The sequence below is a fragment of the Vombatus ursinus genome, unplaced genomic scaffold (genome assembly GCF_900497805.2).
Source record: "Vombatus ursinus unplaced genomic scaffold, bare-nosed wombat genome assembly UNPS02014171.1, whole genome shotgun sequence".
NCBI lineage: Eukaryota > Metazoa > Chordata > Mammalia > Diprotodontia > Vombatidae > Vombatus > Vombatus ursinus.
Window position 1 is genome coordinate 4702589 of NW_020953949.1, and position 25112 is coordinate 4727700.

At 39.2% G+C, this 25112-nt stretch overlaps 1 protein-coding gene and 1 pseudogene across 3 annotated transcripts in view; one reads left to right on the plus strand and one right to left on the minus strand.

Moving 5' to 3' along the window:
- SLX4 (SLX4 structure-specific endonuclease subunit) overlaps positions 1–16368 on the plus strand; it is a 42141-nt gene extending 25773 nt beyond the window's left edge. For all 3 annotated transcript variants that reach the window (XM_027859696.1, XM_027859698.1, XM_027859697.1), the window contains exons 11-15: positions 1759–1928; positions 3580–6038; positions 11235–11337; positions 12519–12989; positions 14103–16368. In XM_027859696.1, coding sequence (XP_027715497.1) covers positions 1759–1928; positions 3580–6038; positions 11235–11337; positions 12519–12989; positions 14103–14445 — 3546 coding nt within the window. In that variant the 3' untranslated portion in view covers positions 14446–16368. The remainder of the gene's footprint in view (positions 1–1758; positions 1929–3579; positions 6039–11234; positions 11338–12518; positions 12990–14102) is intronic.
- On the minus strand, positions 15523–16049 carry LOC114041311 (annotated as a pseudogene).
- Positions 16369–25112: the final 8744 nt, after the last annotated feature.

The following is a 25112-nucleotide window of genomic DNA, read 5'->3' on the forward strand; positions in this document are numbered from 1 at the left end:
AAACAACTATTTACAAACAAGATATGTGCAACTGCCAAAACAATCTTTCTTTTAAAAAAATATACTTTGTTTTCACATGTTTTCTAAAAAATTTTAAACTCCCAATTCCCTCCCTCCCTATAGCCCCTTCCCCTCCTGTTGAGAAGGCAAGCAATTTGATATCATTTATACATGTGAAGTCATGCAAAATACATTGCCATATTAGTCATGTTGCAGAAAAACAAGAAAAGTAAAGTAAGTGAAAAAAGTATGCATAAATTGACATTCAAAGTTCATCAATTTTTTTCTAGAGATGGATAGCATTTTTCATCATGAGTCCTTTGGAATTTTGTAAGATCATTGTCTTGGTCAGAGTAGCTAAGTCTCACAGCTGATTATCATTAAAATATTCTTGCGGTGTATAGTGTTCTCTTGGTTCTGCTCACTTCGCTTATTATCCATTCATATACATCTTCCCAGGTTTTTCTGAAACCATCCTGCTCATCATATAGCATAGGAGTGTTTTATCACATTCATATACTCCAGTATCTTCAGTAATTCCCCAATTGATAGGCATCCCCTCAATTTTCATTTATTTGTCACCACAAAAAGAGCTGCTATAAAAATTTTTCAGCGTAAAGGTCCTTTTCTCTTTTTTTTGATCTCTTTGGGACTTAGGAGTGATATTGCTGGGTCAAAGAGTATGCACAGTTTTATAGCCCTTTGGGCATGGTTTCAAATTGTTCTGCAGAATGGTTAGACCAGTTCCCAACTCCAACATACCCTCTAGTATTTATCATTTTCTTGTTCTGTCATGTTAGCCACTCTGTTAGGTGTGAAGTGGTACCTCAGTTGTTTTATTTTGCATTTCTCTAATCAGTAGTTATTTAGAGCATTTTTTTCATATGACTATTGATAGCTTTGATTTCTTCTTTGGAAAACTGCTACAACAAGCTTTTTTTTTAAAGAATGAAAAAAGAGTACTGCATGTGAAACTGTGAATCTCCACTATATAAAGCTTAGTTATTTTTTTGGGAGGGGGGTAATATTTCAGATTTTATGTGTTAATTCCAACAGTGCCCTAATTTCCTTTGTTGTCTTCTGAACTTCCTTTTGCTTTCTCCTATTTGTTTTACAAGCAATTCATTAGTACTCTTTTCTTTCTTCATCTTTTAAGTATCACTATCAGTACTCTTCTACTTTTTTTTTTTTTCTGAAATGCTGTAATGCTTACTCTTCAGTGGAAAAGAATGGAACAAAGAGGAAAAGTTTGATAGGAGGGCAAGGGAAGCCATTAGATTAGGACTAGGGGATCTTAGAGTTATCAGTTTTTCCCAGAAATGTTTCTTTTCCCCATAATATAATTCTGGCATTTAAGTTTTTATGTATTTGTGAGAAGAAAAGTAGGTTTGAGTAACTGAAGAACTTGACCTTAGGAATTCTGCTCTTCTGACATTGGACTGACAAGGAATTTTATCTCAATGTAGCAAAATTCTAGGGATTGACTTTATCCCCCATCACAGCAAATTGCAGAGTTCTTCATGGATTGAGGGTGTAGGAATATTGGATGGTTAGCAAAAGAAAATAAGACTAGGCCAAGATTCTACTATCCTAGAGATTTGACTGGCAAAACAAATTACTTATCACTTTCCTTAGTATTTGGGGTAATTTATAAGACTAGTTCTAGTATCTGTGTGGCCAATATCCACTGTATCTCCTTCTGTAATTAGGTCTTTATTGATAAGAAACTTTAAAAAATTTGTTTTCTTTCCTTCTCAGGTACACAGTGAAGGTTTTTTTGTAGTGGAAGACGGGAGTTTGAGAACACGAAGAGTCCTTTTGAATGAAGTGAGCACAGAGACAGCTCACATGTTTCTACAGTACCTGTACACAGCTGATACTAATATTCCTTCCCATATGCTCGCGGACTTGCAGTCACTAGCCATCAGGTTGCTATGCTGCTTTTTGCTTACTTAACAACAATTGAAACTAATTTTCCAAATTAGTTTTTATCATGCATATTGAGCATTGTCATACATTGGAGAGTTAATGTGGTATTGTGGAAATAGTGCTGGATTCAGAGGTAGTAGATACCAGGGTTTAAATCCTAACTCTGGCACTTTGGAGCTATGTGACTATGGGCAAGTTACTCAACCTTTCTTAGCCTCAGGGTACTCGTCTGTAAATGGGGATAATATCCATCGAGCCTACCTGACTGCATTCTTGAGAAGGACACATGACAGAAAGTGTGCAAAGTGCTTTTCAGACTTTTGAGTATTCTCTTAGGATTCCTGAAGCAACTGGGTGACTCAGTAGATAGAGGGCTGAGCCTGGACTCAGGAAGATCTGAGTTCAAATCTAGCCAAAGATACTTACTAGCTGTGTGACCTTTGGCGAGTCACTTAACCTTTGTTTGCTTCAGTTTCCTCAACTGTAAAATAGGAATAATAATATCTACCTTGTAGGATTTTTGTCAGGATCAAATTAGTTTTTTTGTCATTCAGTGGTTGTGTCCAACTCTTCGTGACCCCAGTTGGGGTTTTCTTGGCAAAGATACTGGAGTGGTTTGCCATTTTCTTCTCCAGCTCATTTTACAGTGAGGAAACTGAGGCAAACAGGGTTAAGTGACTTGCCCAGATTAACATAGCTAATAAGTGTCTGAGGCCAGATTTGAACTCAGGTCTTCCTGACTCCAGGCCTGTTGCTCTATTCACTACACCACCTAGTTGCCCCCCTCAGATAAGATAGTATTTATAAAAAGTGCTTAGCATAGACACTATATAAATGCTTATTCCTTTCCTCCATTCCTCCTTCCTTTCTTCTCCCTTATCTTTTATCTTCTCCCTATTAATATTAGTTATCATTATTAGCCAGAAATTTATCACCAATGATGACTTTGCAGGAGTCGAATACTTAAGGTGGAATTTGCTAGTTACTTATAGTAACATATTCTCTTATGTTACTCAGGCCAAAGTTTAAGGCTGCGACATGTATCTGGCAGGGCCATGTAGCTTTCAGCTTCCTGTTCAGAGTAAAATATAGATTATAGTCTGTATTACATCTACCCTATAAAGAGTATCCTTCTTGAGAAATCTAGGGGCAGTTTAGTCTGCATAGTTTTGAATGCTCTAAGTATTAATCTGTATAATTTAAACCACATAGGGGCAGTAGGTGGTGCAGTTGATAGAGCATTGGCCCTGGAATCGGGAGGACCTGAGTTCAAATCCTACCTCAGACACTTGCCACTTCCTAGCTATCTGACCCAAGTCATTTAACCCTGATCACCTTGAAGAAAAAATAAATAAATAAATAAATAAACCACATAGCCTGGAGACACTTTGAGCAATTGGTTATGAGCCTCTTATTAGAACTTCCTAATGATCAGGCAAACTTCAGGGGAAGAGTGTCCTTGTCATAGAAGGATGGAGGAAAGGATAAAAATATGATTTTTTTTTTTTTTTTTTTTGATATTGATTATTCCCACTTCAGCCTTCCTTTCTTCTCAAGTATGAATTCCAGTTCTGGCTCTGACATCCTTGAATGAGAGAAACATGGCTTCTGTGAAAGGAAGATTGATGCTTTTTCATTTCATTTCTGCAGGTTTGGAGTGAAGGAACTTGTTGATCTATGTGAAAGTGGCCTAGAGGCTACTGATATTAAATCAGAAGATGATGTGTTTTTGGTAGGGAAAGAAGAAGAGGATTGTGAAAGTAGAGCAGAAAATTTCCAAGAATTATTGAGGTCAATGTGGGTAGATGAAGATAAGGAATCAGAGTTTTTACTTAAGCCAGAAGACCAGGAAGAAGATGACAGAGAGAAAGTAAATGAAGAGGAAATGGAAGAAATTTATGAGTTTGCCGCTACTCAGCGAAAGATGCTCCAAGGGAAGTGTCAGACAAAGGAAGATTCACTAGCTGGCCAGCCAGAGGTGGAAATTCCAGTATTTGGATGTCTACCAACAAATGTCAAATTTAAAAAACAGCTGGACAATACATATAAAATAGACTCTTCTGAGCAAGTGAAAGGTCAAGAGCCAAGTGTAAGCAGCAATGTAAATATTAAACATTTCACTCCTGTGCCATGCCAAGAAGAGATTCCAGATGATGAAAGTGGTACAGAGTCTTCTGAAAAAGATTGTTCACCAAAGTCAGCTAAAGGTGGTACTCACTCTAGTACTTCTGATCTTTTGGTAGAAGGCAAAGGAGATAGTCTAAGAGAAAAACTCACATTTCTAGATTCACTTCATGATTTTGATCTTGATAAGAGCTGTGATCAACTTTTTTCAGTGACTCAAGAAGAGTATTATGAGCCTTCCCAAGTAAACTGCAATCCAAAGAAACAAAACGAGAATTTCCCGAGAAAAGAAGTTTCTAGTTCACCTGTTCTTTGCCAAACACCTCCATTGCAGCCAGACTTCCCTCTGTCACACATCCACTGTCAAAGTCCTTCCAGTTCAAAAATCTTTCCTCAGTGTAGACATGATTCATCCCCATTATCTCCTCAGTTAAAAAGGAAGTTTTCCAACAAAGTTTCTCCTCCAGTTTTAGCAGAACAGCAAAAGAAAAACAGTGATATCCACACTTTGTATGAAGACCCAGCCTGCAAGGACAACAGTGAGTGTAATTATATTGCGAACCATAAAAAAACAGCAGCCCTGATTTCTCCAGTTAAACCTCCGTCAATTGACCTAACTAAACCAAAATCTTGCCAAAGGCTGTCCCAGTTGAATATCAGATCTCAGAATTCTTCATCACAAGTGAACAAAGATGATGATATTATCCTTTTGTTGGATTCAGATGAAGAAATGGAGCTAGAACAGACCAAAATGAAACCAGTTTCTGACAGTCTCTGTGGAGAAAGAAAAACACCAAGAACCCTTGTAGGTAAAGGCGAGGACGTGAAGAATAGTCCCAAATCATCCAAACCTTTTCTGATTATTGATATTGATAGTGACCAAATGTATTCTCAAAACCCAATAGCCACAGAAGTTGGGGTACATAGAGATAGGGGTACAGATGTTCTGACTGAGATGCAGTCACGCAGAAAGGGCAATAGCTGTTTGGATGAAGATTTTAGACTGATATCCAAACATGACAACAGCAGAGAGGAAAGCAGTAGCACAGATACTTCATGGCTGGTTCCAGCCACTCCCCTTACTAACAAAAGCCGTGATTGCTCATCCCAGATGCGAGTCACAAGCATCATTGCTAGGCCACGTGTTTCCAGTTTACAGGATAAAGTTTTACAGTGCAAGACTAAAGTACTAGTAGAAAATAAAAATGCTAACGAAATAACAAATGAAGTATCTATAAATGTGCCCCAGCCATCATCTCATCTGGTACCCATTACTTCAGAAACCAAATCACTCTCAGAAACCTCAGTCAGTGAGAGATACTCTTACAGAAGCCCTGCCATTCAATATTCAAAGGTTAATAAGAACCTTTCCACAGTAGTCCCAATTCAGCTTTCACCTGAGCCTGCTGACTTAATTAAACAGTCTCTGGAAAACCCATCATCACACACAAGGCTTTCTTCTGCTGATGACAAACCTGTGCTGATCCAAAATGTGTGTAGTGAAGTGGTAGAAGTGGTGGATAGTGAGGAAGAGCAAGATCTCGATCCCTGCCCTCTGAGTAGCAGCTTACTGCTAAACAGTGACCCCCCAATTCCTGTTGATGACGACTACTGGAATATTGAACCTCTCTCACCAATTCCAATTGATAACTTGAACTTAGAGAGGACTGGCCACCTAAGTGCTAATAGTCCAAATAAAGTATGTGAAACTATGAATAACAGGGAGAGAAACTCCCCTGCAACCCCGAGTAGAATGAGCAGTGCTCCTGTTTATGGAAGTCCTGTTGACAAAAGAAGATCTTTACACTGTAATGAAAAGACATCTTTATGTGCAGGCTCACCTGGAAACAGTAATCTAAGCTATTTGAATTCAACTCTGTGGGATGATTGGGATGGAGAACAAAAGTCTACAGAAATTCTTCCTTTGGCTAAAAGATTGTCAGATGAAAAAGTAACTCAAGAATTAGAGGTGTTAAAGACTCCAAGTAAGTAACCTTTGGGAATTATGTTTGTAATTTAAATACCAGAATGAATATTGAGTCCCAGTAATGCTTCAGAACTCACTTGCCTTTAAGTTCATCTTTGGACCTCACAGTAATCTCAGAAAGGGTTGGGACAGGATAGAGTTGCCACTGTGTATCTCCTACTTTGTAGGTCATTTGTTCTCATTGCTTTCTGTCAAATAAGTAGATAGTTAATAATGCATTTTTAATCCCTGTTTGGCTCCATGTGGCATTGTACAAACCATAAAACTAGATGAAGCCTAATTTCCCAGTAGGAAATGGACAAAAACAATCCTAAGTGAACGAAGGCATAATAATAGAAGCAATGGAGGGATTGTTAGGAAATCAAGTCTAATTGCTGCCCTAATAAAGAGTTTAGACTTTATTCAAAAGTCAGTAGGGAGCCAGTCTTTCAGCAAAGAAGTGACATTATCAGAGCTATCCTGTAGGAAAATTAACCTTCCGCCATGTATAAAATGGATTGGCAGGGGAAAAGGAAGACGGATTAGGAAAGTTTTTTTTTTTTTGCAATAGTCCAACTTGGGCTCCTGGCCATGTGAAAAGAAGAGCTGGACATGAGAGGTGGCAAAAGCAGAATTGATTAGACTTAGTGACTGGATGTAAGTAAATGAGAGTGAGGAATGAAACCTAAGTCAAGATTTCAAGCCTAGGTGACTGCCATTAGTGAGTAATGGGGTAAACTTCCCTGATACACTAGGAAGAATAGAAAGATCTATTTGAAAAAGTTTAATATTAAATACTTTCACTGAAATAAAAAGAGATTCTTTACCTGAAGGCTCAGGAAGAGTCAGGTTGGGAATGGGACCTGGAGAGAGATGATACTGATTTGGACATTCATTTCAATTCAGTAAATATTAATAAGAACCTATCATGTACAAACCATTGTGCTAGACAGTGGAATATAAATGAAAAAGAACACAGTCTTTGCCCTCAAGAAACTTACCTTTTTTTTTTTTTAAGGACTCTGTAATCTAATAGGAAGTAACACCTGCATAAACAAGTATGATTCTATGACTGTGGGATCATTGATTGAGAGCTTGAAGGAACCTCAGAAATCAACTAGTCAATTAATCAGTAAATTAAACACCTACTATGTGCCAGGCACTGTGCTAAGTATTGTACTAGGATATAAAAAGAGGCCAGAGATAGTCCCTGACTTCGTTGAGCTTACAATCCAATGGAGACAACATGCAAACAAATATATACAAAGCAAGATTTATACAGGGTAAATAGGAAATAATTAAAAGAAGAAAAGCACTGGAATTAAGAGGGGTTAGGAAAGGCTTTTTGTAGAAGGTAGGCCCTCTAGTTCCAGAGACTGTGGTCTTTCCATTGTACTTTTTGCAAATGGCTTATTGTATGAGTAATACAATATGAGATGACACACCATCCCATGAAATTATCTTCCTTGTTAGATAAAACCAACTTCAACATCTTTATCTGCATATGCAAGGGAGAACCATAAGCCTTCCTCCCATTCAGCTTCATTTTACTTTCCTTTTGTCTTTTGGTTTCCTTAGTAGTTATAGTGTTAATCCAGACTCCTCATCTTACTGTGAGGGAGCTGAAACCCAAACAGGTGAGATGACTGGCCAAAGGTCACAATGGGAGTATCACCATTGGAATCTGAACCAAAGTGCATCATGCTACCTCCTGATGGGTATTAATTGCAAAGGAGCAGTCTAGATTGCTGAGAAGTTTGAGAAGAGAGATCACCTTCAGCTGAGGCCTCAGAGGAAGCTTCATTGAACAAAGCAGTGAAGCATGAGAAGGATTTCAATGGGCACAGATGTAGAAGAAATTTGTTATATCCTGACAAATACATGGTTATAGGAAAGGACAGGATGAGATCAGAGACCAACCTTTAGTCCTAGAATGTAGCGTATGTAAAGAGAGGAACAGAGTAAAATAAGGCAGGAAAGGTAATTTGGAGATTTTGAATGCTAGATTAAGGAGTTTTAATTTTATCCTATAGGGAATGAGAAGGCTCCCCCCCCCCCTTTTTTAGGATAGGCAATATGAAAGGATTAAAAGCACAAATACAGAGATTAGCTAGAAGGGCAGTGTGATTTATTGAAAGGCATGTGGGACTTGGAGGTAGGAGGGACATTGGTTGAAACCTTGCTTCTCTTACTATTTTATTAACCTGGGCAAGTTACCACATGACCCTTGAGCCTTTATTTGCTTATCAGCAAAATGGGGATAATATTCACACTTCCCACCACAAAGAATAGCTGTAGGAAAAGAGTTTGATAACCTCTAAAATACTGTGTAAATGTGTAGCTAAAAATAGGGAGCAAAGCCACCTACTAAAAACAGCAGAATTAAGGGGTATTAGTGGAGACAGTTTGAAATGGCTGCTGTGAAGACAGTGAGAGGAAGTGAGCCAAAGCCATAAAAGAATTGCTTTGTAGTGGTGTGCTACCAGTTGGGTTTAGTGCATGTTTATAGTGGCCCAAATTAGCTTGGGTTTTTTACTTTTTCCAGCATTGTTCAGTGGCTCAAAAGTAGGAGCTGAGAAGGAAGATGGTAGGTGTTACCCCTGGGATGGGGATTAACAGAGTGGGTTCAAGGGTAGAAGACCATGCATTGTTAAAATGACTGCTTCATAGGGACAAAGCATGAACAGGATGAGGTCAATCTAGAACAGGGGTAATGGTATGAGAAAATAGGGAATGACCAAGGGAGTAGAGTTAGAAGTGGAAATGTAGAATATGGAAATTTGGAAGTAGATCTCAGGAAAGAAGTTGAAACTAGAAATAGAGGTTTTTTAAAAAAAATAGATTTTTATTGATGTTTTTTATTTTTACATCACCTAGATTTTCTCTACCTCTCTCTTCCTTCCAGAAAGCCATCCATTATAACAATGAATTTTTCTAAGAGAAGAGGGGGAAAAAAAAAGTCAGTAAGACTGCTCAACAAATTGGACATACTATGCAAAGTTCCATAACCATGGACCCTGACCTCTCCAGGGAGATGTCTTCTCACATCTATTCTTTGGAACCAAGCTTGTTCTTTATAAAAAAAAAATTCTTTTTTTGGCTAGGCAGTCAGGGTTAAGTGACTTACCCAGGGTCACACAGCTATGTTCTTTATAATTTTGAAGCTTTCAATTTGAATTGCTCGTGGTGGTGGTTATTTCCATTTCCATTGTTGTACTTATCATCTATATTGCTTTCCTGGTTCGGCTTCCTTCACTTTTTAAGTCATGTAAGTCTTTCCATGCTTCTCTGTTCACCATATTCATTGTTTCTTAAAGAGCAGTAATATTCCATTACAGTAGTGTGTTGCAATTTGTTTAACCATTCCCCAATCAATGAACTTTTATTTAGTTTCTAGTCTTTGCTGCCACAAAAAGTGTGATAAATCTTTTGGTGTATATGGATTCTTTCTTTTTGCTAATGGTCTTCTTGAGGTCCATGACTAGCAGTAGAATTTCTGGGTCAAAAGATACAGACATTTTAGTAACTTTATTTCCGTAATTCATAATTGCTTTCCAGAATAGTTGCACCATTTCACAGTCCACCAGTCATGTATTGGTCCCCACAACTCTTCTAACAATGACTATTCCCTTCTTTTATGATCTTTGCCAATTTGCTGGTTGTGAGGTAAAAGTTCAGAGTTGTTTGATTTACAGTTCTCTTATAATTATTTGGAACATTCATATAATTGGTAATACATTGCAATTCTTCTTTTGAGAATTGTTTACTTATATCCTTTGATTACTTCGCTATAGGTGAATGACTTTTGGTTTCATATTTCTATTGTCTATGTCTTGGAGAAATATAGATTTGATTACCATCTCCATTATGAGCTAGTTGAAGTTGTGGATGTCAGATGATGAAGAGAATGTAAAGAGAAAGGAAGCTCGTAGACAGAACTTTGTGGAATGCTAACATTTAGTGGGTAGCAAAAGGGAGGAGTAGGAAGAGAGAGAAAAAATGGAGAGAAAAACCCCTTCCCCAATATAGTATAGTGCTATGAAAGCCAAAGGAAGTGTTTTCAGTAATAATGTCACATGTATATAGCATGTTGAGTTTACAAAATACCTTTAACAGTTATGTGATATTGCAAGTGTCATTATCCCCATTTTACAGATGAGAAAACCAAGGTTCAGAGAGGTTAAATGATAATGGGCAATAAGCTAGCAAATATTGGAGCTGGAACAGGATCCCGGGTCTCCTGACTCCAAGCCCAACATTCTCCACTCAACCATGTTCCCAATAGTGTCAAGCGCTATAGAGGGGACAGTCAAGCAGTCTATCAACAAGCTTTTGTTAAATGTCTTCCTTGTGCCAAATCCTGTGCTAAGTCTTGGGGCTACAGAGAAAAATGAAACTTTCTATCCTTGAGGAACTTGGATGAGAACTGAGGAAAAGACCTTTGGGTTTGTTGATTGGGTCACCAGTGTCCTTTGAGACACAGGTTTCAATAATACCATTTTACAGCATTATTGTATGGTTTCCTTTATGCTGAGTAAAAGCATGTTGAAAATAGAGACATGTAGGGTTAAGTACTGGAAGGACCTTAGAGGTCACCTAGTCTAAGCCCCTGATTTTACAGATGAGGAAATTGAGACCCAGAGAGATTAAGTGACTTATCCAGAGTCACACAACTAATGGGTGGCAGAGCCAAATTTAGAACCTCTGACTCCAAATTCATTGCTCTTTCCCCTGGAGTGTGACTTTCATAAGACTACCCCTCCAAAAGTGTGTGTGGAGTGATTGCAGTAAATCATGATCTCTCTTAAAAGTTCCTTCTAATTGTTCTATTTTCTCCTTAATACAATAAGTCCTGAATTTGGCTTTGAGAGATCCCAACATTTGTCAGTGATTTTAAGGAGGGTGTTGTCAGTATGTCAGATCAATATTACATGTACATGATGCACATAGAGTGTACCTTTTAATGCTTTTTAGGAGAGTGGTGGTATAACATAATTAAACATTGATAGGTTGTCACAATTCCAAAGAGGTTGGAAATGACTGCTTTAATATAATAAAATGATGGTTGCATTGTCTTCAGTATAAAGAAGGCTAAGAAACAGAGCTTAGAAACTCATGTCAATGAAATTAAAAGATGCCAGGCAGTGCCATCACATCAAGTACCCCTTATCCCAACCATTTTACTAATGTTTGTATTTGTTTTATTCTCCCACAGAAGCTGTTGATCGGAAGACTAATAGACCCCCCAAAGTTCCTATAACTCCAATGCCAAGTTATTCTATCATGGAAACACCAGAACTGAAGAAAGAATTGAATAGGTTGGTGTTTTCCATTTTACTTGTTTACTCATGATTAGGGTTAAGCACGATACCTTGGATTCTTCTCTAAAAAGTTCATCATATTCCTTCTAGTCTTAGAGGAATCTTCTTTGTGGATAGACTCAGACTTCTGACTCTTAAGAGGCTCTGCTGAAGACTTGAAGCCTCTTGTACCATCCCCAGCTGAGCTCCTGATTTCCTTAATGCTAGGGTGGTCCCACAGACTTATCCCAGATTTTGCCTGCAATTCCTGAAAAGTCTGGAGGTCTAACCCACTTTCTGTGAGAGTAAGAAAGAATCATCATGAGCATGGGGAATTTCAAGTCTGTGGAAGGGGACCTATTGTAAGAGCCCTCCCACCCTTAGATCATGCCTTCATTTTACATAGCAAATATATCACATCAAAATGACTACCCATTCTATCTTAGAGACATATTTATAATTTGTCAGTTTTAATGATTTATTTATTTTAATTAAAAATTCCTTAGTTTGTTGTGGTTATTGCCTCAGAAGTAAAAGATAATGTGCTTCTGTTTCACAAGTATGAGTGACTTGCACATTCTTTTTTTAGCAAGCTTTCCTTTGGTTAATGTTTTCCCAGAATAAAAATTTTTAACTGAATCCAAGTTTTTAGAATCTTAGGATAATAGAATTTTGGTGAATTGATTTATCAGAGTCATGCTTGGTAACTGAAAAGGTTCTTTGTCTACATATCCAAATAAGTGTTGTTCTCGTTCAAAGTAGTCACTTTGGTGTTCTACACATTTATTTCAATAGTGCCACTAGCGCTCCAGAACTCCTCTTCAAGATTTGGAACACTTGAAACTCAATCTTACTACTTAATAGTCATATACCATTTCTAATCCTAGGCTTTTTTTTTTCTAAGCCTGACTGTCCCATCCTTATTCATCAGACTTAACTTAATGTGTTTTTGATGTTTCCAGAAATCAGGTCCACCCTCAAAAGCCATGATTTACTGTTATTGCAATGTGGGGATTTTACAGAGTGTACTTAGACATTAACTTTTGACAGTCATAGAATGCAAGCATGTTGGCTTTGCCAACAGCCATTAACATTTACTAATAATTGTGTCTTGTTTGCTGACAAGTAAGCAAAACAGTGTAAAGTATATACAAGCAATGTGGTTAAGGACTTAAAAAATCACCTATTTCCCAATTTAGATTTGGAGTCCGTCCTCTCCCCAAACGCCAGATGGTACTGAAGCTGAAGGAGATTTTCCAGTACACCCACCAGATCTTGCCATCTGACTCTGAGGATGAAATCCAGGCTTTGCAGACATCCCCTAGAATGATGGCGGAGCCTTGCTGCCTAACTCAAACGGCTTCTCAAGTCAAGACTTCAGGAGCAGTGAATGAGTTACCACCAGCTTCCTCCAGTTGTGCCCTGCCTAGTGTGGAGAGTGGTCAGTCAGAAGTTTCAGAGAACTTATCCACCATCAGTCACCGAAAGCTAAAGAATCTCACTAAAGCCCACAGCAGAAGGAAGCAGGCACGTAAAGCCGCCCTAACACTAACACAACCACCAGCTGAAGATGTGCACTCAGGCTCTGCCAGTGATAATCAGCTCTCAATGTCTCAGAAATCCATCGCTTCTTCTACAGATGAAAGTGAAAACTCCTTTGGTTCACAAAGGTAATGGATAAAGAGCAGGATTGGTAGTGGTATCCTTATTGCAGTGAACTGAACAGCCCAAGGTAGGAGTGACTAAGTACAGTTTTTTGTCTGATCCACTCGGAGCCCCTGACTTGCTTTCTAAATTTAAAGGTGTCTGAAACCTGAAGAGATTTTGAGTAGTTGGTAACTCACATAAGCAGAATTTTGGTCCTAGGAGCCAAGAATACCATATCCTTGTGCAGCATTTCTCAAACTTTTTGGTCTCAGGACCCGTTTATGCTCTTAAAAATGATTGAGGACTGCTCAAAGAACCTTTCTTTATGTGGGTCATTTCAATCAGTATTTATTGTATTAGAAATTAAAATAATTTTATTATTATTATGAAAATAGTTTTGACCTCACCAACTTCCTGAAAGAGTCTTGGGGAGCTCCAGGAATCCCAAGACCTCCCTTTGAAAACCCCTCCCCTAATGTATTGACGAAGCTACCTGCAGATGTCTTGCATTTTTCTTTCTGAACCTGACCCATCTCACCTTCTGGATGCCAGCTGATTTAATTGCTAGAATCCCAAAGGCCTCCTAGATTGTGATGATGCCCATCACGTGGCTGTGCCCCTGTCAAGCAGCATCCATGATCTTTAGTCCTTTGTGATTGAAAGTGACCCTAGTCAAGATTTTGTAAGTTAATATGAAACCCACATTGTGAGGCTAAAAGATGATATGGGGAACATAGAATAAGCAGATAAAGCACAGACTATTAGAGCTGATTTTAGAAGTCCTCCAGTCCAGCTCTTTTATTTGACAGATGAGGAAGCTGACATCTATAGATCAAGTGACTTGCTCATGGTCACGTGGCAGCAAATGGCAGATCTGGAACTTGAATCCAGGTCTCTTGGCCTGTGTTCATCCCACTGGGCCATGCTGCTTTGCATTATGGAAGAGCAGTAGTTTACAGAACACTTTAGACTGCCAAGGATGAAATACAGTGGAGGTGTTGGCACGTCAGCCGCTAGTGGGGACTGCCACCTGGGGTACGTCTGCCATGAGTTTCTCTGCCATTTGCTGGCTCTTACTGCCTCTAAGAGGCGCGGGGGAGAACTCTTCACCTAGATTTGTCTCTTTTTCTTTTCAGTTCTATTGCCAGCGAGTTTGAAACAGTCTTTGAATCTGAAGGGGAAGAAGAGGAGGAGATCACTGCTTCCCAGGCTGCTGCCCAGGATGCCGACAGAGAGGAGGCAGCCAGACGCTACATCCGATCCCGTCCAGCACTTTACCAGAAGATTCTCCTTTACCAGCCCTTTGAGCTTGCTGACCTGCAAGCAGAGCTGAGGCAGAATGGCATCAAGTTTGCCATGGGAAAGCTGTTAGACTTTCTGGATGCTCATTGTATTACTTTCACCACAGCTGGAGCCAAAAAGGAAAAATTAAAGAAGAAACTGCCACCAGGTGGCAAAAAAAGGGGGAAATGCTATTGATAGGGGCCATCCCTTTCTCTTCTGCATTTGCCCATCACCAGCCTGGAGCTCTTGTAACCCTCAGGATCTGGGTCTCTTGTCAGAGCTTGCTTGGGGAGTTGCTTATCTGCCCCAGGTCATCTGCCCACAAACAGTCAAACAGCAGGAAAAGCTAGACATCCCACTGTACTTCTAGATTCCCATGGCTCAAGATTGTTTTGTTTGTGTGAAATTTCTCTAAAAGCTATCTGACCTGAATTTTCAGCTCACTTGGAGATTTACCTAAAAAAGTGCAGACCAGAAAGTTACATTCAGCATTTTACCACAGGCAAAAGGAGATATTGCACACTTGGACTTCTGGGTTTCTCTCTAACATATAATTTATTTGAATCTAAGAAGAGCCTTTTATTATTTCCCATGCGTTGTAAGCAGCCATGGAGCAAGTCAGAGGTAGTCACAGAGGTGAGGAGATTGAGACACCCCTCTTTCCTGTAGTGTCCAGCCTTGATCTCTGTGTACGTGTCTCCCCTGTCACCCTCCGTGCAGAGAGGAGGACTGAAATCTTTGGTCACCACGAAGCCACATGTTTGAAGCGCTCCTCCCAAATTGACTCTTCCTCTAATGCAGTACTTAGTACCTTCTCCTCTCACTCGTATTTTTCAAAGAAAGGGCATTTTTAGATGTTAGCCTGCCTTGACCATCTGTCTTCCAGGATGTTTGCCTTGTCTCTAGAGGTCTCCTTTTTTTTTTTAAAGCTTTCAAATGTTTCCTGTTTTGGATAGACTGTCATAAATATTTCCACTATAGAAAAGAAAGTTTGCACAGTACATTTTTATGAGTGGGAAATGGATTTGCTGAAGATGTCTTCAAAATGTCACAAGCTTAGAAAAGCAACCCAAATGTTGAAATTCAGTTCTTTATATTGTGTCCCATGTTTAAAAAAAAAAGAAGGAAAGATAAAGAAAATAAAAGGAAAAAATAAGGAGCCAGTGCAAGGCCCAGGATGATCTGTTGCTTCTCTTGGGTTTCATCCTTTTCTTTTCCTTCTAACTCTTACCTTTTGGGTTCTTTGCTGTTCTCTTTTACTGAAAACTCTTCTCATTTTGCTGTAACTTTGTCTTTAGCACTACTGCTTTTACCCAGTCCTCTCTCTTCTTAATCTTCTATCTCATTCCTACGTTCAAATTTTGCCTCCAACTTCTGGGCATTTTCTGCATTTAGGAATGGAATTGCCAGAGGTTCAGGTTTAACACTTTAGTCAGAAAAATCAACCTGTGTGTTCCAGATCTAGGCCTTGTCCCTTCCCATCTTAGGCTTCAGTTCTGTCCACAGTGTTATGTGATGATTTGCACTGATCTTAAGAGTTTTATCCCTTCTCATGATGAAGAGAATTATCCTTTTGTTCTTGTGTTTTAGCAACTTTTTGTCCCCAGTTCCCTATTCTTTCCATTCCTGAAGGTCATTCTTGGGTACAGGTATCTTTGCTCACATCCTAAAAGAGTTTTTTCTTCTGTCTTCTTCCTTCATTGTCCTTCCTTCTTCTTCCATTGTGGGTCATGCCTCAGGTCATCTGTATTCTCAGTGGAGGTATCCTGTTTCTTACGTGTTTCCTTGGCAGCTATCATTGGAATTGGTTTGGGATGCCTCCTTGTACTGCCTTTCCCCAGGTCACATGGTTGTGCACGTGAGGACTCCGTGTTAATGGCAGACAGGCAGTGCTGAGCAGCCAGCCATTGAGGACTTCATGGAATCAACCCCTGTAAGAGACCAAATGTTAGGGTTTTTTATGAGCTGTGGAACAGTGGGGCAAAAATGTAGTGAAGTAGATTGGAAAAGAAGGAAAGATTTGAAGCCTGTGATCAGTATTAATGTTTTTGTCTATTTTGTAAATAACACAGTTTGAATTTTATGTGATGTGCAATTAAAAAAAATGCTTCAAGAGAATTGTTCCGATGTTGAGCTTCTCACAAACTTAGGGCTTTCCTGCCTTCTATAGGAGGCTGTTCTGTAACTTCCCTTCCTGCTTTTATAATAAGGAGCACCCCTGAATCTATCCCTTTGGCCTCTCACCTATTGAAAAGCAATATGCATTCCTCATCACAAGTGTAGCTATCATTATGACTGTTTGATATGTAAAGGAGGAAGCTGGGACTTGAAAGAGTTAAGAAGACTTACCAGGATAACACATGTTGGAGCCAGGACTCAAACTGGGTTTTCCCAACTCCAACTCGAGTGCTTTTTCCACTACGCAAGACACCTCACCACATTTCCATGCCTTTCCATTAGGGAAGACCTGAAACCACCATTCCTTTGTTTTAGAGTCTCGAAGACTATACAGCCGAATATCATAATTTAACGTGTGCATATTAATTTTGTTATTCAGAAAAGACATAGTCTCTTTCCTCTTGGAGTTCCCTTTCACAGTGATATAAATACTTCAGAGTGTAACTATAACATAGAATTAATACATTAGGGGACAGTGACTGGCCTTACACAGGGAACTCCAAACGAGGATACTACCTCATAGGATGACACCTTCTCTCTAACTTAGAATATTAGAGAATTACTAGAACATTTAAAAGTTAAGTAACTTGCCCAGAGTCACACAGCCAGCAGATGTCAGAGGTGCTGTAGTAGACAAAGTCCTCAAGTCCAGAAAGACTTGGATTCAAGACCTACCTCTAATATGGCACTTTCCTATAACTTAAAGGATTTTTAAAAAAATGAAATTTTTTTTAAAGTTATGTTTCAAGACTTCTTGAGGTTTCAACCTCTCATTTTTAAATTGAATAAGAAGATCAGAAAGTAGTATCAAGGAAGGAATGGTATACTATAAAGAAGTGGATTATGCTGAGAGAACTGCACTTTGCAAAGCTAAGACCTATATATAGGCAGGGTTTTAGAGAAGAAGATTTCAGTGCATTATAAGGAAAAACTTTTTAAAATTCAAAACTGCCTCAGGAGGCAGTAAGATCCTCGGGCAGAAGCTAGATAATCTTTTTGTCAAAGATGCTTTGAGGGGATTTATTTTCAAGTAGTAGTAGTAGGTTTTCTTTCTTTTCTTTTTTTCTTTTCTTTTTTGCAAGGCAATTGGGGTTAAGTGATTTGCTCATGGTCACACAGCTAGTAAGTGTCAAGTGTCTGAGGTCAGATTTGAACTCAGGTCCTGACTCCAGGGCTGGTGCTGTATCCACAGGGCCACCTAGCTGCCCCCTGTATTAGTAGATTTTTAAGTAGTTATTGGATGACGACTTTAAAAGTCTTTTATAACTTTAAACTTCTACTATTAATGGATGAATTTGGACGAGAAAGAGGTCTTCGAACTGAAGAATAATAGCCTACATTTGTGTAACACCTTAAAGTTTCTAAAGTACTTTCTATACATTCTTACTTGATCCCAGAGACACCTTTGTGAGGTAGGTAGCTCACCTTTCTGTGAGAGTTTAAGGTTTGCAAAGCTCCAACCATGTGAGGTAGATAGTACACCTAGTATTCCCATTTTACAGATGAGAAAGCTGAGACTCAGGGTTTAGGTGATTTGGCTAAGGTCACACAGTGTCAGCTGAGATTTGAATTCAGGTCTCCTGATTCTAAATCTAGCACCATTTCTACTATGCTATACATGTTGCTTCCAGAGTGTTAGCCTTTACAAGTAGGAAAACTGAGTTTCTTACTCTAACTCTGAGTTGTTGTCTGGAAGTAGGGATTTGAAGAGTACTGTGAAATAACTTTGACCACATTGCTTTGCTAATCCTTGTTATGGTCTCGGTATTTTTTTTTTAATTAAAATTTTTCAATTAAGAAATTAGGCTAAACCAGTACCTAACCCTCTACCAAGATAAGCTCCAAATGGACATATGACTTAGATATAGAAGGCCATGTCAGAAACAAATTAGAAGAGGAAGGAAGAAATTTCATTTCAAATCTGTGAATGGAAGAAGAATGTATGACCAAATCAGGGATAGAGTGGATCACCGAAGATAAGGAAAATATTAATTACATAAAATGAAAAAGCTTTTGCACAAAGAAAACCAATGCAGCTAAGATTAGAAAAGAAACCATTAACTTGGGGGAGGGGGGAATCTTTGCGGTAAATTTCTCTGATAAAAGTCTGATTTCTAAGATATATAAGGAACAAATTCAAATTTATAAGAACAAGACCCATTCTCCAAAAGATAAATGTCCAAAGAATACGAACAAGTAGTTTTCAAGGGAAGAAATCCAACCTATTAATAGCCACATATAAAAAAATTCTACAAATCACTAATAATTAGAAAAATATATATTAGAGCAACTCAGAGGTTCTACCTTACACTTCTAAAGTTGTCAAAATTGGCCAAAAAGGAAAATGGCAAATGATGGAAAGGCTGTGGGAAAACAGGCACTGTTGGAACTGTGAATCAGGTCATTTGGTCCAGCAATTGGTAGCCACTAGGGGTCGGGTGTGCCTTGAACAATAGGACCTACTAGGTTAGCAACTGCTCTAGAATTTAGCAACAGCTGTTCAAAGAACTGTTTCATATTCCTGGAAAAATAGAGTAGTTTTACTACAAGAGTGAAAAGGGGCCAGTTGCTATAGTAGGGAAACTTACCATTCCCTAGTTACAGCTTTGGTCCTTGGTCTCATGGTAGAAATCTCACTTTATTACCCCAGAGGCAAACAGGAGTGTAGATAAAATGTATAAAAGGAAGGAACTTTGACATCATATAAACTCATTCTGATCCAGTGACTAAAATTTATTGGCCATACCAATAATTATTGGAGCTTTGGGCTAAGGAAAGAATGAAAATGTAAATTGCCCCAAAGCACTATATTTCACCAGTGATTGATGTCTCCTGCAAATTCAATTCAGTAATCACTCATTGAGAACCTTCCTTGTGTATAGCATTATGAGAAATATAATGCTTAATAAGACATTCTTGGAAATTTTATGGAGCCTACAGTCTTCCAGAACTACAGATAGCTTACTAATGGATGGATACTGACCAGGAAGGAAGGGCTAGGGATTTTGGTAGTTGATAGATTTTTTCTATCTCTGTCTTAAGCAAAGTACGGCCTCTATAAAATTGGAAACATCTTGAGGAGAGGGACAACAACTCATCTTTGTATCTTCCTCAGCTCCTAGAATAGGTCATGCAAAATATAGTTCCCTCTTGCTTTGTCTTCTGCAGAAATCAAGAACAGCAGTTCACCGTCTCCCATTGGCAATAATCAGCATTTTGGTACAATAAAGACTGGGCTGAAAGAGCCAGAAGCCCAGTAAGTGTGATAGATGAATTAATTCTGAAGAGGTTTTGAAAAGTTCTAAAGCAGATGTTCAGAGAATCATAGATCCAGAGCTGGGAGGAATCTCAGAGAGAGTCTGGTTCCAATCTCTCATTTTATAAATGGGGAAACTGAGGCCCAGGGAGGCTAAGTGTGACATACTCAAGGTCACACAGGTCATCAGTGTCAGAGACAAGATTAAAGAGGACCTAGGTTTTTTTCCACTGTTTGTTCATATTCCCAGTCAATTACTTGACTCTTAAATGCTTTGTTAAAGTAGGGCTTTGCTTTCAGTGTGGAAGGTGTACTGTCCCAAGCTTCAGGGGTTTTGTGTAACTGCTTTTAGAGATACTTCTAGGGACCTGTAAATTTTCATTTCTTCCAAGGTGGTATGATAAGGGGCAAGATGTTTACTCCTTTCCTGGCCTATGCTCTGGTCTATGAGTGACCACAAGCACTCTTTTCTGCTTTGGAACTGTGTGAAGGATTCCCTTTCCACCCTGCCACAAGCTCTGCCACACCAGCACTCCTCCTTGCTGCAGGACTTCAACCCAGGTCCAAGCATGGACAAAGCAAGAGAGTCCTGCTTCAGGGCCATTAAAGAGATCCTTGCAATCCCCCTCTGAATAGCCACTCGATCCCCCCACCCTCTGTGGGCTGAGAGCTCTGGAAGCAACTGTTGCAGCTGTGGCCGCCGCCCTGGAGCTACACTAGGGCCAGGGCTAGACTGTGCTCCTCTCTCACTCATGTCTGACAGAACTTTCCCACTGACCTTCTAAGTTGTCTTTAGTGTTTGTGGGTTGAGAAGTCTGAAAACCACCACAGCTGCTCATGATTCAATCCCCTGATTACTGCCCCAGGTTTGCTCTGGCTCCATCTTTGACCCTGCGGCTCACACTGAATTGCATTTCTCTCCCAGTCTGGTGCAACAGACCTTTCCTATCAAGCATCCAGATTGTCTTAGGCTGGAAATTTGTTGAACTCTGTCTTTTTGTGGGTTCTGCTGCTCTAGAATTTGTTTAGAGTAATTTTTTACAGGTAGTTGGAGGGGTTTGGGGAGAGCTCAAGGGAGTCACTGCTTTTACTCTGCCATCTTGGTTCCACCCCACCCATTTTGCTTTTTAAAGAATTCTTTTCTTCAATGAATTCCCTGTCTTTTGGCCTGATCTGCTTTTAAAAGGGTTCTTTTCTTCAGTGAATTTTTGTGCCTCATTTATTATTAGGCCAATTCTGTTTTTTCCAAGGTGATATTTTCTTTGGTATTTTTGTGGGCCTCTTTTACCAAGCTGTTAATTCTCTTTTCATGATTTTCTCACATTGCTCTTATTTCCTTTCCCAATTTTTCCTCTACCACTCTTGTCTCTTTCTTTAACTCCTCCAGGCACTCTTGCTGGCCTTGGGTCCAATTAACATCTTTCTTTGAGGCTTTACTTATAGCTGTTTTCACATTGCTATCTTCTTTGAAGTTTATTTCTTGTTCTAACCTGTCACTGTAGTAGCTTTTTATGGTCATGTTCTTTTTTTTTGTTGTTGTTGTTGTCTGCTCATTTTCCCAGCCTATTTCTTCACTTTGAATTTTATGTGAAAGTTGAGCTCTGTTCACCTGCAGGTGAAGAAGTCACTGTGCCAAGTTTCAGGCTTTTTCTTGCCATTTTCGGAGCTAGTTCTGGGGGTCTGCACGTTTTTAGTGCTTCCAAGATGGTGTTATCCTGGGAGAAGTATGGTCATTGCTCTCCTGGTCTGCTATAGTCTTTGCACAGGAAGGGCCCCTGCTCCCCTACAGTTGCAAGTATTAGTGTTCCTCTTGGCCCTAGAACTGCTCCCTTGTGACCAATCACAAGTACTCTTCTCAGTCCTGGAACTGAGACCCAGAACTGCTTATGGACAATAGAGTTGCCAATCAGTACTAGCTATATATCCAGTGCCAGCAAAGGTTCCCCTGTAATCGCTTTCTGACCAGTTGTCCAACCCCTTCATGGTCTCTGGGCTGAGAGCTCCCAAATTTGCTGCTGCTACTGTCTCAGATGCCTCTGAGGCCCACCACTGGTACTCCTGCTACTCTCTGGGCCTACGCCCACCCTTGTATCACACACCTCTCTTGTAGACCTCCTAAGTTGAGTTGGGCTGGAAAAATGTCTCCCTCTGACTTTTGTTGGTTCTGCTGCTCCAAAGTTTGATTTGAGGTATAATTTTAAAGTTGTTTGGGGGGGAGTTTAACTGGGTCCTGACCTATACTCTGCCATCTTGGCTCCACCCCCTTCCCCAAGCACTTTTTAAAGGGTTTACTGCGAAGCACTGTTCACAACTGGGATGAGGGTGCAGGGAATGTTGTGTAGGGCAGAGGGAATATAGTATAGATGAAAGGAAAACAGTTTCATGGATTTCAAGGGGTCTTATCTTTTAATATTGGTCCCTAGTACCAACTATAGGCAATTCTTAGCTCTATTCTACCTAACCTTTTACCTAGTCTGAGTAATTGATACTAACTCATTTCACTGGATTTATTGGTGACTGGGGTACTAAATCTTGGGGAATAAGGACTGGACTTGTGATTTCATTGATATAGGGATCCCTAGGTGAGGGGACTTCTTAAACCAGTATAGATTGGCACTTTCTCTATAATTTATAGTCTTAGAGAGTTGCCTAGTGTACTAAGAAATGAAGGGATTTACTCAGGGTCACATAGACAGTAAGAATCAGAAGCAAGACTTGAACCCAAGTCTTTCTGTCTTCAAGAATGGCTCTCCAATTTGGAACTATGCCCAAAGGCCATACAGCTGTGCATACCCATTGATCCAACAATACCACTGCTAGGTCTATATCCCAAAGACATAAAAAAAAAAAAAACAAACCAAAAAAAGGGAAAAGGACCTATTTGTACAAAAATACTTATAGCAGCTCTTTTTGTGGTGGCTAAGAATTGGAAATCAAAGGAATTTTGGGGAACGGTTAAACAAGCTGTGGTATATGATTGTAATGGAATATTATTGTGTTATAAGAAATGACAAGCAGAATGACTTCAGAAAAACCTGGAAAGACTTACATGAACTGAGACATAGTGAAGTGAATAGAACCAGGAAAACATTGTACACAGTAATAGCAATTTTGTTCAATGAAGAACTGTGAATGAATGACTTAGCTATTCTCAGCAATACAATGATCCAAGACAATCCCCCAAAGGACTAATGTTGAAGCATACTGTCCACCTCCAGAGAAATAACTGATATTAATTGAATACAGACTGAAGCATGCTATTTTCACTTTCTTTCACTTTTTCTTTTATTTGAATCTTCTGCAAAATGACTAATATGGAAATGTTTTACATAGCTGCACATGTATAACCTATATCTGATTGCTTACCATCTAAGGGAGGGGAGAGGGGAAGGAGGGATAGAATTTGGAGCTCAAAACTTTAAATAAAAATGTTAAAATTTTTAAAAAGAAAGAATGGTTCTCCATCCATTCCTCCATGCTTCCTCTCTAGCATTCAGTTATGAGTCTAGGCTCAGGTTCTCCATCCCTGGTAGGGTTTCAGCAGTTGACACTCAGCAACCATGTAACTGTGCAAAAAATCACTTAAAATCTCTGAGCCTTAATTTCCTCGTTTATACAATTGGGACGACACCCTCAGTACCTACCTCTTGGAGTGCGAAGTTCAAATGAAAACATGTATGTCAAATGCTTTCTAATACTTGAACACTGGATTTGGATTCAGAAGACAAGTTTGATTCCCAGCTCTGCCGGGACCTTAAAGGTAGTGTGACCTTGGCAAAATCATTTAGCCTGTATGAGCCTCAATTCTCTCATTTATAAAATAAAGGAGTTGGACTAAATGACCTCTAAGAGTCCTAGCTCTAAATCTATTTATGTCAGTTATTTGGACAATTATTATATCTCCTGAGTGCAGTTATTCTTGAGATACCTTTCCTTGACCCCTTTGGACGTGTTCAGTCAAAGTCTGTCTTGCCCAATCCAACCCCCCTCTCCCCCCTTTAGTGAAAAACCTCCTGTCTAGACCCCAAAACTATTACTGCCCTTATTTTTGGCCTTGGTGTTTCTCCCTTACCCCTTATTTGGAGATCTCCTCACTAGAGCCTCAGAAAAAATGCTCTATCCCTTGACTTACCGCGTCATCAAAGGGTATGAAAAGGCATGGACATAGTAAAGAAAGATTAGGACAGTATGAAGTGCACATAAAGGCACACAACTTAATCACCTCATCCTGGACTATTGAAATCACCTTCTAATTGGTCTTCCTGTCTGTCTCCACGGAGTGGCCAAAATGATTTTCGTAAAGCAAGACTCACTTCCCAGTGGCTCCCTCTCACTCCTCTCAAATATAGCTCCTCTGTTTGGCATTTAAAATCCTTCTTAACCTGGCCCCACCCTTCCTATCCAGCCTTATTATCTATTAGTCCCCTTAATACACTCTTTGGTCTAGCCAAACTGGTCTTGCTGCTCTTCCTCACACATAATATTCTATCTTTCATCTCCAAGACTTTGCTTTCATGTCTGGAGGGTGTTCTCTTCTTGAATCCCCACATCAGAACCTTCAAAACACAACTCAAACCCTCTTCTGCATAAGGTCTTTTCTAACCCTCCCCCCATTCCCTACCCCCAGCTTCTAATGCTTCCTCCTCGAACTTATCTTGTAGTTAATATTTTGTGTATATGAATATGTGGACATGTTGTTTCTCTCCGAAAGAATGTAAATTTCTTGAAGGCAGAAACTATTAAATGTTGTCTTTGATCTAAAGACTCTGGCATAATGCCTTATACTGTTGGCATTTATAAATGATTGATTGATTGGCTATGGAGGCTGGAAAGGTAAGTTAGAACCAAATTATAAAGAATCCTAAGTGCCAGAGTAGTATATATGTTATTCAGTATAGGGAATGGGGAGCCATTGAAGGTTATTTTCAAATAAGCTTCATTGATGCTTTATGTTTCTTACCCCATAATCATTTCCTGATTTATCCCCTTCCCATTGAACCCTCCTTTGTAACAAAAAAGACAGTTAAGCAAAACCAACTGACAAAATGACCATGTCTAGCTATGTATGCAATGACCTGCTTCTGTAGTCTGATGCCTCTCTAATGGGATAAGGGAAAGAAGTCTTGGCGTCTGTTCTCCTGGACCAAGATTGTTCACTAGTTAATTTGAGTTTTGCTGTGTTTTAGTGTTATTTTTAATTTTATGATTGTAGTCATTATGTGTATATATGTGTATATATATATATATACACATACACATATACATATATAAAGAATATATATAAAAGAAAGGTTATATGTGTATATATTCTTTTGTTTGTGTATGTGTGAGTATATATGCATATAAATATATATATATATATATATATATATATATATATATATACCCTAAGGAGATCAAAGACAGAAAAGAAAGGATATATAGATGC